Source organism: Syngnathoides biaculeatus, chromosome 17, assembly GCF_019802595.1.
Source record: "Syngnathoides biaculeatus isolate LvHL_M chromosome 17, ASM1980259v1, whole genome shotgun sequence".
NCBI classification, from domain to species: Eukaryota; Metazoa; Chordata; class Actinopteri; order Syngnathiformes; family Syngnathidae; genus Syngnathoides; species Syngnathoides biaculeatus.
The window spans coordinates 97273-113475 of record NC_084656.1 but is presented as its reverse complement, the minus strand read 5'-3'; the positions used below and the strand labels follow the sequence as shown (position 1 = coordinate 113475).

General features: G+C 41.8%; 1 protein-coding gene across 8 annotated transcripts in view; it reads left to right on the top strand.

Annotated features, from left to right (window-relative positions):
• LOC133490474 (SWI/SNF-related matrix-associated actin-dependent regulator of chromatin subfamily B member 1-like) overlaps positions 1-5030 on the top strand; it is a 74090-nt gene extending 69060 nt beyond the window's left edge. For 3 of the 8 annotated variants that reach the window (XM_061800588.1, XM_061800591.1, XM_061800593.1), the window contains exon 9: positions 1504-5028. In XM_061800588.1, coding sequence (XP_061656572.1) covers positions 1504-1543 — 40 coding nt within the window. In that variant the 3' untranslated portion in view covers positions 1544-5028. Of the gene's footprint in view, positions 1-1503 lie in introns of all 8 variants that reach the window. The other 5 variants (XM_061800592.1, XM_061800585.1, XM_061800590.1 and 2 more) reach the window with 3 other exon arrangements.
• Positions 5031-16203: the final 11173 nt, after the last annotated feature.

The following is a 16203-nucleotide window of genomic DNA, read 5'->3' as shown; positions in this document are numbered from 1 at the left end:
CTGTGCCAGTGAAACAACACCCATATCGAATGAATACTGCGAAAAGTAAAATTCTGGAGAAAGAGGTCAAGTACATGGTGAACAATGACATTGTTGAAACCAGTGACTGTCCGTGGAGTTCACCTTGTGTTTTTGTGCCAAAGAGTGGTGATGGTTGGCCCTGCTATGCTGACATGGGAACTGTCAATGCACTCTCACGAATTGACTCTTACCCTATACTGAGAGTGGATGATGGCATTGATCACCTCGGTCAAGCTAAGTGCACAAGTTTGACCTTTTGAAGGGCTTCTGGCAGGTGCCGCTCACAGACCTTGCGAAGGCGATTGCGGCATTCGCTACCTCCAATGGCCTGTACAAAGTTATGTCACTCGGCTTGAAGAACCCCCAAGACATGTTCCAAAGGCTCGTGAACAATGTGACATCAGGTCTGGAAGGTGTCAAAGCCTATATGGATGACATCATCATTTACGTCATGGAATGGGACGATCACCTGAAGAGAACTAGGGAATTCTTCAAGAGACTGTTGGCAGGGAAATTGACTGTCAATTTTGCAAAGTGCAAGCTTTGTTTGTTATTGTTTGTTGTGCGTCTTGATGTAACAGAGGGTACATAATAATGTATGGACGAAAGAAGAAAAAAGAATGAATACAGAATGAATGCAATACAATGTTATATGCAACCAAATACAGATACAACAGAATACACCAAACATACGCGTACAGCTTTCCCATTCACTTCTGTGGATAAATAGAGGATAACCATTTTTTCTTGGAACACACTGCAATCTGCATGCACTTCTTTCTTTTTTAACAGTCATATTGAGGCCATGAGGGTGCCAAAGCATACATTAAAAGTACCATGGGAGTCGTAATAAATAGCACAGGCAGTAGATAAAGCAGCTCATCCAGACTGCATGCTTGACCTACTTACTCTGCCCCAGTAAAAATGGTTTGCTTGCTGAACATAATTGTTACTGTGCCATCCAATGGATGCAATCAGAACAGTAGTTGCTTTTATTGAAAAATTCCAGCTCAGTGTCCCTGTCCATGCCTTCATTTTATACTTAAAAAAAATCATCTCGCGGCCGGATTAAACCGTTTTGGGGCCATACGTTTGACACCCCGGGTGTACACTATTCTAGCATATTCAGCCTCATCAAAGACTGCGACGAGTCTGAAGGGCACTTTGGGCACTGTGATGGTGTTGATAAGGTTTACCATTGAACAATCAACTATTTAAACAGTTTTGAGTCAATTAAATTAATTTGGGCTCATTACTTTTTGAGGTCATCTGAACATGTGTTCCTCTTTTCAGAAAAAAATATTCAGGTACGCTGACAACCTCTAAAATGTTATTGCCATCATTTACTTTAGGATCAAAGTGACAGTTCTGCATTTAAAAAAAAAAAAAAAGTCTCAACCTATTGACTATAGCCCCAACATTTTGTTTATTCTGGAAATTGTATATATTCTAAGCTAATGACCATAATATGTGTCTTTGTAGACGTATGAGACGACTGGCCAATACTGCTCCGTCCTGGTAGAAAGAAGTCGGAAGCTACACTGATGCTCTGTACTACAAGAGGTCCTCTGGAGATGAAGCAATGATTGAGAATACTCACACAAACGTGTGGATACAAGTCGGAAATTTCTTCATTTGTAGTCAGTGTACACACACTGAGGAAAGAGATTTTTGGAACAAAGGACGTACAGTATGAGCATACCCAATGCCGTCTATGATTTTAGGATGAAATGTTAAGATGTTTGATGTTAGATTCAACATTATTTCGATGACTACAGTTCCTCAAACATATTTTTAATTATTCTACAAATTCTATACATATTTTAAGATAACAGGCACGCCCACAACCGTTTTGAGGATAAGCAGTACAGCGAATGGGTGGATGAATGTGTATAAAATGTTTCAGAGGTCATCTGAAGCTACATCTGATTTGTCCTTAAGTACATTCACCTGAAACCTAAAACGTTCATACATGCATAACCAATTATATACAGTGTCTTGTGAAAGTATTGCCCCCCCCTTGAACTTTTCAACCTTTTGCCACATTGCAGGCTTCAAACAAATATATATATATATTTTTTTATTTTTATTTTTTTTTTTGTCAAGAATCAAGAACAAGTGGGACACAATCTTGAAGTGGAACAAAATGTATTGGATATTTTAAACTTTTTTTGGGGCAAATAAAAACCTGAAAACTGGGGCAGGCAATATTATCCGGCCCCCTTCCATTAATACTTTTTAGTACCACATTTTGCTGCAATTACAGCTGCAAGTCGGTTGGGGTATGTCTGTATCGGTTTTGCACATCGAGAGACTGAAATTCTTGCCCATTCTTCCTTGCAAAACAGCTCGACCTCAGTGAGGATGGATGGAGAGCGTTTGTGAACAGTCTTCAGCTGTGCCCACAGATTCTTGATTGGATTCAGGTTTGGACTTTGACTTGGTCATTCTAACACCTGGATACGTTTATTTATGAACCATTCCATTGTAGATTTGGCTTTATCTTTTGGGTCTTTTTCGTTTTGGAAGATAAATCTCCGTCTCAGTCTCAGGTCTTTTGCACACTCCAACAGGTTTTCTTCCAGGATGGTCCTGTATTTCACTCCATTCATCTTCACATCAATTTTAACCATCTTCCCAGTCCGTGCTGAAGAAAACCAGGCTCAATCCATGAGGCTGCCACCACCATGTTTGACAGTGGGGATTGTGTGTTCAGGGTGATGAGCTGTGTTGCTTTTACACCAAACATATCGTTGTGCATTGTGGCCAAAAAGTTTGATTTTGGTTTCATCTGACTAGAGCACCTACTTGCACATGTTTGGTGTGCCTTCCAGGTGGCTTGTGGCAGACTTTGCAGGAGACTTTTTATGGATATCATTGAGAAATGGCTTTCTTCTTTCCACTTTTCCATAAAGGCCAGATTTGTGCAGTGTATGTGATCTACAGTGAAAGCAGGGAGCAGGCAGATTAGAAAGAAATGAGAAAGATAGAGGTACGCACTGGAAAGGAGAGGAATGAAGATTAGCCGAAGTAAAACAGAATATATGTGCATGAATGAGAGGGACGGAGACAGAGTGAAGCTCCGGGGAGAAGAGATAGCGAGTGTGGACGACTTCAAATACTTGGGGTCAACAATACAGAGCAATGGTGAGTGTAGTAAGGAAGTGAAGAAACGAGCAGACTTTGATGGTTTGGACATGACAAGAGGCGTGATAGTATATTGGTAGAAGGGTACTGAGGAAGGACCTCTCAGGCAAATGAGCAAGAGGAAGACCAAAGAAAAGATTGATGGGTGTTGTGAGGGAGGACATGAGGACAGTGGGTGCTAGAGAGGAAGATGATGGGCTTAAATGTAAAAAGGTGACACGCTGTGGCAACCCCTAACAGGATAAGCTGAAAGAAAAAGATAATGATGACTGATTGTTGTTGTCTGGACAGACTCTCCCACCTCAGCTGTAGATCTCTGCAGTTCATCCAGAGTGATCATGAGCCTCTTGGCTGCATCTCAGTCTTCCCTTTGTTCAAGGTGAAAGTTTAGAGGGATGGCCGGGTCTTGGTAGATTTGCAGTGGTCTGATACTCCTTCCATTTCAATATAATTGCTTGCACAGTGCTTCTTGAGATGTTTAAAGCTTGGGAAATCTTTTTCTATCCAAATTTGGCTTTAAACTTCTCCAGAACAGTATCTCGGACCTGCCTGTTGTTTTCCTTGGTTGTCATGATGCTCTCTGCACTTTAAACAGAACCTTGAGACTATCACAGAGCAGGTGCATTTATACGGAGACTTGATTACACACAGGCGCATTCTACTTATCATTATCAGTCAACATCAGATCATTCAGAGATCCTCACTGAACTTCTGGAGTGAGTTTGCGGAACTAAAAGTAAAGGAGCCGAATAGTGTTGCACGCCCCACGATTCAGTTTTTATTTGTTAAAAAAATCTAAAAGATCCAATTAATTTTGTTCCACTTCAGAATTGTGTCCCATTTGTTGTTGATTCTTGACAGAAAATATTTTTTATATTTTTATGTTTGAAGCCTGTAATGTGGTGAAAGGTTGAAAAGTTCCAGGGGGCTGAATACTTATACAAGGGACTGTACAATATAAATATGTAGTCAGTGTAACCACTACTTCCTCTTATCAACGAGTCCATACATGCACGTATTTATTTCTCTACCCATCGATACTAATCTTTCACAAATTATTTTAAAGAAATCTGTAATTCCCTTCCAATACCTAAATCCTTCATTTTCACATTGACGGTTTTAGTTATCACCTATTTTTGGGGCTTATACATAAGTCCTTGGATCTGGACAATCTGGTACACTGTAAAACTTTAAAATATAGGCTTCACCAAGCTAAATGTATTGTTCAAAATACCGCAAAATGTGGACCGAATGTCTGAAAAATAAGAATAACTTACTAATTCTTCCTGGTGGCCTGATGTTGCTGTTTTTACAATGTCTGAAATGATGAGCAAATTCATGTCAATTCCAGCTCGGCTCAAGACAAGTTTATATGTAGATGCCATAAATCAATAGACTTTGGTCCTTTGCATGCTTTAGACCCATAGTTCATACTGTACAGTATGTTACACATTACATGGCAAAATTGTTCAAATAATTATTTTTGGCATTGGGTGCTTGCCTCAGACTCAGGACCTCAGATTGTCCCTGAGGTCTGTTACTATGGCATCTTAGAATTGCTGTCCCATCTTGTCAGATTTGTTTATATTTGTAACACTGTCATAGTTTGTTCTTTGTGAAATTTTTGTTAGTAATGATATAATAATACTTAATAAAAACATACAAAAAAACATAATAAAGGAACATGCTAAACGTATATTCCTGAACAGCATGTTTTTGTACCATAGTAGTTTATTGGACATTAAGGTCAAGATGCTTGTGCTTTTTCAATCTAGGGTGGCTCAGCTGGAATGTGTTGGCCTCACAGTGCTGAGGTCTCAGGTTCAATCCCGGACCCACCTGTGAAATGTAATATAAAAGATAATGTGAGATGCGCAATGTAGTCCAGGTCAGAGAACCAAGGGAAATAAAATATAAATCAAATGGCAAAATTCCAGTGCTGCTAAAGTGGCTAGTGCAACCTTAAGTCTGTGTTTGTGTGCATGTTAAAGGAACCTGTGTTTTTAAATCATCTATTAACATTCTAAGCATTTTTGTGAAAGAACTACAATCACACTGATGTGTTAAAACCGAACACATTTATTCCTGGCGCAGCAGCCTATACATACTTCAGACCTCCAGGTCAACAGTGACGCCTATCTGAGTCAAATTTTCTCCCAATGGACCTGGCACCCCCTTGCATGACACCAGCCGCCCATTGTTGTATGAATGTATGTGGATGGGTAAGTGTGAGGCTTTGTAAAGTGCTTTGAGCGCTGTGATGGTGAAGATAGTTTACCACTGACCAAACAAATGTTTAAATTAATATGGGGTCATCACTTTATCTGAAGATTTCTCCCGCTTTTCAGAACAAATGACTCCGATATGATGACAACCTCTTAAATGTCACTGCCATGTTACTGTTGTAACTCCAATTGCATCAAGGTAAGTGGGGTCTTCTGCTCCCAGAGCATTTCCACCTACATTGAAGACACTGACCACACGGTGGGAGCAGGTTAACCTACTCCACCAGTCACCCTCCCAGGTGAAATGCGCTATTTGATTGATTTCTTGTTCAGAAAGAGGCTTGATACCTGTAAAATTCCAGTGCTGCTAAAGTGGCTAGTGCAACCTTAAGTGTGTGTTTGTGTGCATGTTAAAGGAACCTGTGTTTTTAAATCATCTATTAACATTCTAAGCATTTTTGTGAAAGAACTACAATCACACTGATGTGTTAAAACCGAACACATTTATTCCTGGCGCAGCAGTCTATACATACTTCAGACCTCCAGGTCAACAGTGACGCCTATCTGAGTCAAATTTTCTCCCAATGGACCTGGCACCCCCTTGCATGACACCAGCCGCCCATTGTTGTATGAATGTATGTGGATGGGTAAGTGTGAGGCTTTGTAAAGTGCTTTGAGCGCTGTGATGGTGAAGATAGTTTACCACTGACCAAACAAATGTTTAAATTAATATGGGGTCATCACTTTATCTGAACATTTCTCCCGCTTTTCAGAACAAATGACTCCGATATGATGACAACCTCTTAAATGTCACTGCCATGTTACTGTTGTAACTCCAATTGCATCAAGGTAAGTGGGGTCTTCTGCTCCCAGAGCATTTCCACCTACATTGAAGACACTGACCACACGGTGGGAGCAGGTTAACCTACTCCACCAGTCACCCTCCCAGGTGAAATGCGCTATTTGATTGATTTCTTGTTCAGAAAGAGGCTTGATACCTGTAAAATTCCAGTGGTGCTAAAGTGGCTAGTGCAACCTTAAGTGTGTGTTTGTGTGCATGTTAAAGGAACCTGTGTTTTTAAATCATCTATTAACATTCTAAGCATTTTTGTGAAAGAACTACAATCACACTGATGTGTTAAAACCGAACACATTTATTCCTGGCGCAGCAGCCTATACATACTTCAGACCTCCAGGTCAACAGTGACGCCTATCTGAGTCAAATTTTCTCCCAATGGACCTGGCACCCCCTTGCATGACACCAGCCGCCCATTGTTGTATGAATGTATGTGGATGGGTAAGTGTGAGGCTTTGTAAAGTGCTTTGAGCGCTGTGATGGTGAAGATAGTTTACCACTGACCAAACAAATGTTTAAATTAATATGGGGTCATCACTTTATCTGAAGATTTCTCCCGCTTTTCAGAACAAATGACTCCGATATGATGACAACCTCTTAAATGTCACTGCCATGTTACTGTTGTAACTCCAATTGCATCAAGGTAAGTGGGGTCTTCTGCTCCCAGAGCATTTCCACCTACATTGAAGACACTGACCACACGGTGGGAGCAGGTTAACCTACTCCACCAGTCACCCTCCCAGGTGAAATGCGCTATTTGATTGATTTCTTGTTCAGAAAGAGGCTTGATACCTGTTGGCATTATCAAAGAAATCAATGCACAAGTGCCTGTCCATCTAATGGGCAGGAACAACAGACCATCACCACAAATCGGACCTTGTTTTTCTCATCCAGGTCGCTTTATAATACTGTGCCCAGTTTTTTTTTTTCTTTACAAATCACACACAGGGGTTTCAAACCCATCTATCCATTTTCTGAGCCGCTGATCCTTACAAGGGTCGGGAGGTATGCTGGAGCCTATCCCAGTTGTCAACGGGCAGGAGACTGGATACACCCTGAACTGCTTGCCAGCCAATCACAGGGCACATAGAGACAGACAATAGTAGCACTCACAAGCATGCCTAGGGGCAATTTAGAGTTTCAAATGAATGGTTTTCAAATCATCAAACTATTTTTTTTCATCACTCAGAGACACCCTAAGGAAATACAAAATGCAGTTTTCAAATGACAATTCAATCCATCAAGGCATTAAAAAATCCAAACTTTTTAGACCCTCTGTGAAGAAGTAATTGCCCTCCATTGTTAAATCACAATGTTACTGTGACTAAACACAAATTTGGGAAAAGTGAGTTCAATTTCACAGGCCACACCAAAACCTGACTACCGCCATACTTGGTGAATCGAGAAATCACTTAAAGAAAATCTGTCAGAGAACATGAAGGAGGCTACAACATGTCAAGAACCAATGCATCATGCCACACTCCAAAGAAATTCAAGAAAGAATGAGTTAAAAAAAAGTGATTGAAAATCATCAGTCTGTAAAAGGTAGCAAAGCCATTTCGTGGGTTTGGGACTCTAGCAAACCACTGTCAGAGCCATTATACACAAACAGAGAAAACTGGGATCCTTCATGAGAGTCAAGGACCCACTAAAATGACTCCAAATGACTCATCCAGAAGGTCAAAAAGAAGACTGAACAACATCTAAAGATCTGCAGGTCTCTCAGGCCTCAGTTAAGGTCAGTGTTCATGACTCTACCATAAGAAAGACACTGGCCAAAATTGTCATCCATGGGAGAGTTTCAAGGCCAAAACCCTAACCCTGCTGTCAGTAGAGAAAACAAAGGCTTGACTTACATTTGCCCAAAAAGACTTTTTGAGAAACATTATGTAGACTGACGAGTCATAAACTGAACTTTTCGGAAAGTGTGCGCGGTCTGTTACATCTGTTGTAAAAATGGCATAATATTTAATAAAAAAAAGAGGATGATACAAACAGTAATGCATCATGGTGGTGTTGTGATGAAACAAAAATAGAAATTAGAAAGGGGATAAATAGTTTTTCATGGCACTGTAGTCAGTTGGGCGGAATGGTGACACAGCTGCAGAGCGTTGGCCTCACAGTTCTGAGGACAAGGGATCAAATCCCAATCCTCCCTCCCTGTGTGGAGTTTGCATGTTCTCCCTGTGCCTGTGTGGGTTTTCTTTGGGAACTCCAGTTTCCTCCCACATCCCAAAAATGGGTATGAAGTGGAGACTAAATTGCCCCTAGGTGTTATTGTGAGCCCGCCTATTGTCTGTCTCGATGTGCCCTGCGAATGGCTGCCAACCAGTTCAGAGTGTACCCCGCCTCCTGCCGGGTGACAGCTTGGATTGGCTCCAGGACTCCCGCAACCCTCGTGAGGATAAGCGGCTCAGAAAATGGATGGATGGATGTTGTCAATTGAAAGTGTAAAATTCCAAAATTGTGGATCCAGGTGGCCAATTGATTGCGAATGTTTGTTGTTGTTACCTTACTCTTTTTTTGGGAGATACGAGGTAGGGGCAGGACCATTTCAACATCAGAGGGGGGATTGCCTTTTACCTTAGTTAGAGGATACACGTGCTCCCAGCGCTAGCAGTCACCCTGCAAATTGTCGTGAGTCATCAGCTAGTAAACACATGTCAACTCGAACTTAGTACCAGAGGTAAAATTTTCCGAGATCACAGGGTTAACAATCCAATTGAGGTTATTCATAGGAGCACGGCCAAAAAAGTCTTTTTGCGTTTGTTCTTGTTCTTCTTCTTCTTTTCCTTTCAGCTTGTCCAGTTCGGGGTCGCCACAGAGTGTCCTGCATTTTTCTGTCGAACACCAACTTCCCTCATGTCTTCGCTCACAACATTCATCAACCTTCTCTTCGGTCTTCCTCTCACTCTATTACCCGACAGCTTTAACCGCAGCACATTTCTACCAATATACTCACTCTCTCGTCTCTGGACGTGTCCAAACTATCAAAATCTGCTCTCTCGAACCTTGTTTCCGAAGCATCTAACTTTGCCTGTCCCTCTAATGAGCTAATTTCTAATCCTATCCAACCTGGTCACTCCAAGAGAGAATCTCAACATCTTAATTCCTGCCACCTTCAGCTCTGCTGCCTGTTGTCTCCAGTGCCACTGTCTCTAATCTGTGCATCATGGCTGGCCTCACCACTGTTTCACCGTCATCCACCCTCGCTATCTCTTCTCCCCAGAGTCTTCCTCTTCCCACTCCACCTCTCTCAAGCACACACAGATTCTGTTTTACTTAAAATAATCTTCATTCCTCTTCTTTCTAGTGCATGCATCCATCTTTTTAATTGTTCCTCCACCTGCTCACTGCTTTCACTGCAGATCACAATGTCAGCTGCGAACATCATGGTCGAAGGGGATTCCAATGTAACCTCATCTGTCAGCCTATCCATTACCACAGAAAACAGGAAGGGGCTCAGAGCTGGTCCCTTATGCAGTACCACCTCCACCTTAAGGGTCTAATCCAGAAGAAATTTATTTGATTTGTCTATCATACAAATGTAGCTAAAATTTCATTTTTTTTTCTTTAATTCTCAACACAACAGAAATTAAATAAATTAGCGTCAAAGTCAATATCAAGAGTTTGTTCGACATATCGCTTAGATTTGGCAAGTTACGGTTTTCACCGGAATGTGACCTCACGTCACGACAGTATTTAGCCAGAGAGTGAAAAAGTTAGTAAAGATAATGAGGAAGTGTGTTGCATACGGTTGTTCTGCGTCAAAAGTTACCGGAGCAATATTACACTGTTTCAAGCCATATTCAGATGATATGCGATCACTGCCAAACCACTTCCGCGGCGGAGACGAGCCATTGCAGCTCATTGCAGCCGGCCGGTGTGGCTCATATTCGGCGCCGAAGTTGCTTATCACGGAGCCGAGCCGTGCTGCTTTAGGGGGTTGTTTATTGCTGCCGCAGTACACGATGAACTCCAACGTTGAGCTGGGGCGCTTTACTGTGTTGTCGTCGCACGCTGCTGAGTGAGGCATTGTCGGCTGCGTTCTTCAGAGCCGCCGTATTTCAAGATTTTCAAATCAAAGCTGTTGAAATGATATGCTGTGAAAATTAAAAAAATAATACAAATTTGAAGAAGCCGATTTAAAAACGGTGTCCGGTTTGTTAAACTGTAACTAAATTCTATCCGGATGGAACTTCAGTGGCAGACGTTTTATGTTACAAACTTTTGATGTATGCTGATTAACCAGTCATGTTTCATGATGCAAAAAATTAATGCGTTAGTCTGGTCTGTTCAATAGTCATTTTCTCAACCTGTGTGAACCTCTGTAAATATGACCTCCATGGTGAAAGCAAGGTGAGGTGGCATACTCTGGATTTGAACTCTCCAGCTCCTAATGACATTTTATGGAATGAAACAATATCATATATAGCATGTGCATCTACAAATGAAGAGTTTGTTTTCAAAACGAGAGATAGGCATTTTTTTCAGATTTACGAAATCCATTCGGAGCTGGATAATTTTGGCGCGAGTTTTGTAAATCTGAAAAAAATGCCTATGTCTCGTTTTGAAAACAATCTCTTCAAATGTTTATTGAATGATGGTTTCACCTTCTGTGGTTTGTAAAAAAGTAACCTGTTTTAAAAACTTTTTCAGTGCTGTAATATTTACAGACGATATTACAAATTAGTCAACCATTTAGCTTACTTTAGAATCAACTTGACAGGACACTTTTGCACCAGAACAACAAAAGATAGTTTAGAGTCGAAACTGTCACATAATGACATCAATGTCCATCAATTATTATTCAAGGATCAACACCCACATTTTAATTTCATGGAAAGACATTGGCTGGCAATTTCCACATTTACACCTGGGTAAAAAATATAATCAGTTAAAATAATGTTATTTGGTTTGTTTTAAGCACAAAGTTGCATTTCATTACTATCTTTTGCTCGCCAAGAAAATGCCGCTGTGGCGTAAAGCTCTATCATTTATTCATTTATTGTCTTCTGATTAAAGAGTAAAAACATGACATACTTGAATGTTTGCAAAGCTACCTTAACAACAATTAAGAAATGGAGCATGTTAAATTTATAACTTGCCCCTTATGTCCTTTTAATACAGATACAAATACAAATTACATATTTCTACGTATATGGCTATTAGCTGCAACTACTGATAATTTAGTTTAAATTGTGATAGTCACTGGCTGAATGTAAGTGTACTGTACTGTCCAACTCAGAGCGACTATATAGTGTATATCTACATGCAGAACAATACCGAAGGTTTCGATTTTTGTTTTACACCAACTCAGTTGCGAGTACAATAACAACAAACAACTCACTGTTTTTGTGCAAGCAGCATTAGACGTTTAAACGTGTTTGAATTAGATTATTTCATCAACAAAGTGTGCTTAGATTTCTTGAGGGACATACCAGTCTATGTTTTAGGTGCGAAGTTCCACATCAACTTACTCAGGTCTCGCCGAATACTGCACTTGTGTTGTGTTCGTCAAGTCCGTTTCGAACATACTTATTTGGTTGAGTTACACCTGTTTTTTGAACATGGGAAGCGTTAGAAAATTCCTCCTCTTGATTTCCTATCGCTTCCACAGAGCATTCCATTAAAATATCATCACTGCTTTCTATCTCCTCAAGATCCCACAAGCAGCATGCATGATTGTCTTTGTAGGAAGCCATTGTGTTTAGTGGGGTTGTCTACATGTGGTGTCACGCGGAAGCAGCTTCAACAGACCCTCGGTTTGAAACAGACGTCAGAGGCATTCGGGTTCCAAAGAAAATGTGCAGTTTGGCGCTCATTTATTTCATTTCTGTTGTGTTGAGAATTTTTAAAATATATTTTCATGAAATATTAGCTACATTTGTATGACAGATAAATAAAATACATTTCCTCTGGATTCTTCTTCTTTTCCTTTCGGCTTGTCGCGTTAGGGGTCTCCACAGCGTGTCATCTTTTTCCATCTAAGCCTATCTTGTGCATCTTCTTCTTTAACACCCACTGTCCTCATGTCCTCCCTCACAACATCCATCAACCTTTTCTTTAGTCTTCCTCTCACTCTTTTGTCTGGCAGCTCCATCCTCAGCACCCTTCTATCAATGTACTTACTCTCTCGTCTCTGAACATGTCCAAACCATCTAAGTGTGTTCTCTCTAACCTTCTTTCCAAAACATCCAACTTTGGCTGTCCCTCTAATGAGCTCGTTTCTAATCCTATCCAACCTGTTCACTACAAGCGAGAACCTCAGCATCTTCATTTCTTCTACCTTCAGTTCTGCTTCCTGTTGTTTCTTCAGTGCCACCGTCTCTAATCCGTACATCATGGCCGGCCTCACCACTGTTTCATAAACTTTGCCCTTCATCCTAGCAGACAATCTTCTGTCGCATAGAACACCAGACACCTTCCGCCAACTGTACTTTAAATTCTTCTGTCAGAGCTACTGCACACCTCAGCACTGTTCTGCTGCCCTTATACATGTCCTGTACTTTTCTGAAATAATTCTCCGCCAGACACTTACGCGTGCTGTACCACAGTACTTCTCTTGGCATTCTGTCAGTGACTTTCTCCAGCTCCACAAAGACACAATGTAGCTCCTTCTGACCTTCTCTGTACTTTACCATTAGCATCCTCAAGGCAAATAATGCATCTGTGGTACTTTTTGTAGGCATGAAAGCAAACTGTTGCTCGCAGATTCTTACTTCTGTCCTGAGTCTCGCCTCCACTACTCTTTCCCATAACTTCATTGTGTGGCTCCTCAACTTTATTCCTCTATGATTCCCATAGGTCTGCACATCATATTTGTTCTTAAAAATGGAAACGACTACACTTTTCCTCCATTCTTCCGCTAGTCCGCTAGTATTCTGTTGAATAAAACTCCACAGTCACCTTTCCAAATTGCTTCCATACCTCCACAGGTATGTCATCAGGATCAACTGCCTTTCTATTTTTCATCCTCTTGAGTGCCTTGCTGACCATCCCCTGAGTAATCTTTGCCACTTCTTGGTTCTTCACACTTGCATTTTCTACTCTTCTTCTTTCTCATTTTCTTCATTCATCAACTTCTCAAAGTATTCTTTCCTTTTATTTAGCACACTACTGGCACCAGTCAACACATTTCCATTCTTCTTCTTTTTTTCCTTTCGGCTTGTCCCGTTAGGGGTCGCCACAGCGTGTCATCTTTTGCCATCTTAGCCTATCTCCTGCATCTTGCTCTCTAACCCCAACTGCCCTCATGTCTTCCCTCACCACATCCATAAACCTTTTCTTTGGTCTTCCTCTCGCTCTTTTGCCTGGGAGCTCCATCCTCAGCATCCTTCTACCAATATACTCACTCTCTCGCCTCTGAACATGTCCAAACCATCGAAGTCTGCTCTCTCGAATCTTGTCTCCAAAACATCCAGCTTTGGCTGTCCCTCTAATGAGCTCATTTCTAATCCTATCCAACCTGGTCACTCCGAGCGAGAACCTCAACATCTTCATTTCTGCCACCTCCAGTTCAGCTTCCTGTTGTTTCTTCAGTGCCACCGTCTCTAATCCGTACATCATGGCCGGCCTCACCACTGTTTTGTAAACTTTGCCCTTCATCCTAGCAGACACTCTTCTGTCACATAACACACCAGACACCTTTCGCCAGCTGTTCCAACCTGCTTGGACCAGTTTCTTCACTTCCTGACCACACTCTCCATTGCTCTGTATTGTTGACCCCAAGTATTTGAAGTCGTCCACCCTCGCTATCTCTTCTCCCTGTAGCCTCACTCTTCCCCCTCTACTTTTCTCATTCACGCACATATATTCTGTTTTACTTCGGCTAATCTTCATTCCTCTCCTTTCCAGTGCATGTCTCCATCTTTCCAATTGTTCCTCTGCGTGCTCCCTGCTTTCACTGCATATGACAATATCATCTGCGAACATCATGGTCCAAGGGGATTCCAGTCTAACCTCATCTGTCAGCCTATCCATTACCACTGCAAACAGGAAGGGGCTCAGAGCTGATCCCTGATGTAGTCCCCACCTCCACCTTAAATTCCTCTGTCACACCTAAGGCACACCTCACCATTGTTCTGCTGCCATCATACATGTCCTGTACTATTTTAACATACTTCTCTGCCACACCAGACTTACGCATGCAGTACCACAGTTCCTCTCTTGGTACTCTGTCATAGGCTTTCTCTAGATCCACAAAGACACAATGTAGCTCCTTCTGACCTTCTCTGTACTTTTCCACGAGCATCCTCAAGGCAAATAATGCATCTGTGGTACTCTTTCTAGGCATGAAACCATACTGTTGCTCGCAGATACTTACTTCTGTCCTGAGTCTAGCCTCCACTACTCTTTCCCATAACTTCATTGTGTGGCTCATCAACTTTATTCCTCTATAGTTGCCACAGCTCTGAACATCCCCTTTGTTCTTAAAAATGGGAACTAGAACACTTTTCCTCCATTCTTCAGGCATCTTTTCGCCCGCTAGTATTCTGTTGAATAAGTTGGTCAAAAACTCCACAGCCATCTCTCCAAATTGCTTCCATACCTCTACCGGTATGTCATCAGGACCAACTGCCTTTCCATTTTTCATCCTTTGTAGTGCCTTTCTGACTTCCCCCTTAGTAATCATTTCCACTTCCTGGTCCTTCACTCTTGCCTCTTCAACTCTTCCTTCTCTCTCATTTTCTTCATTCATCAACTTCTCAAAGTATTCTTTCCATCTATTTAGCACACTACCGGCACCAGTCAACACATTTCCATCTCTATCCTTAATCATCCTAACCTTCTGCACATCCTTCCCATCTCTATCCCTCTGTCTGGCCAACCTGTAGAGATCCTTTTCTCCTTCTTTCGTGTCCAACCTGGTGTACATGTCTTCATATGCCTCTTGTTTAGCCTTTGCCACCTCTACCTTTGCCCTACGTAGCATCTCGATGTACTCCTTTCGCCTCTCCTCAGTCCTCTCAGTATCCCACTTCTTCTTCGCTAATCTCTTTCCTTGTATGACTCCCTGTATTTTGGGGTTCCACCACCAAGTCTCCTTCTCCCCTTTCCTACCAGATGACACACCAAGTACTCTCCTGCCTGTCTCTCTGATCACCTTGGCTGTCGTCGTCCAGTCTTCCGGGAGCTTCGGTTGTCCATCGAGAGCCTGTCTCACCTCTTTCCGGAAGGTCGCACAACATTCTTCCTTTCTCAGCTTCCACCACATGGTTCTCTGCTCTACCTTTGTCTTCTTAATCTTCCTACCCACCACCAGAATCATCCTACATACTACCATCCTATGCTGTCGAGCTACACTCTCCCCTACCACTACTTTACAGTCAGTAACCTCCTTCAGATTACATCGTCTGCACAAAATATAATCTACCTGCGTGGTTCTACCTCCGCTCTTGTAGGTCACTATATGTTCCTCCCTCTTCTGGAAATAAGTGTTCACTACAGCCATCTCCATCCTTTTTGCAAAGTCCACCACCATCTGCCCTTCAAAGTTCCTTTCCTGTATGCCGTACTTACCCATCACTTCTTCATCGCCCCTGTTTCCTTTACCAATATGTACATTACAATCTGCACCAATCACAACTCTCTCCCTGTCTGGGATGCTCAGAACTACTTTATCTAGTTCCTTCCAGAATTTCTCTTTCAACTCTAGGTCACATCCTACCTGTGGTGCATAGCCGCTAACCACATTATACATAACACCCTCAATTTCAAATTTTAGTCTCATCACTCGATCTGATACTCTTTTCACCTCCAAGACATTCTTAGCCAGCTCTTCCTTTAAAATAACCCCTACTCCATTTCTATTCCCATCTACTCCGTGGTAGAATAATTTAAACCCTGCTCCCAAACTTCTAGCCTTACTACCTTTCCACCTGCACTCTTGGATGCACAGAATATCAACCTTTCTCCTAATCATCATGTCAACCAACTCCTGTGCTTTTCCTG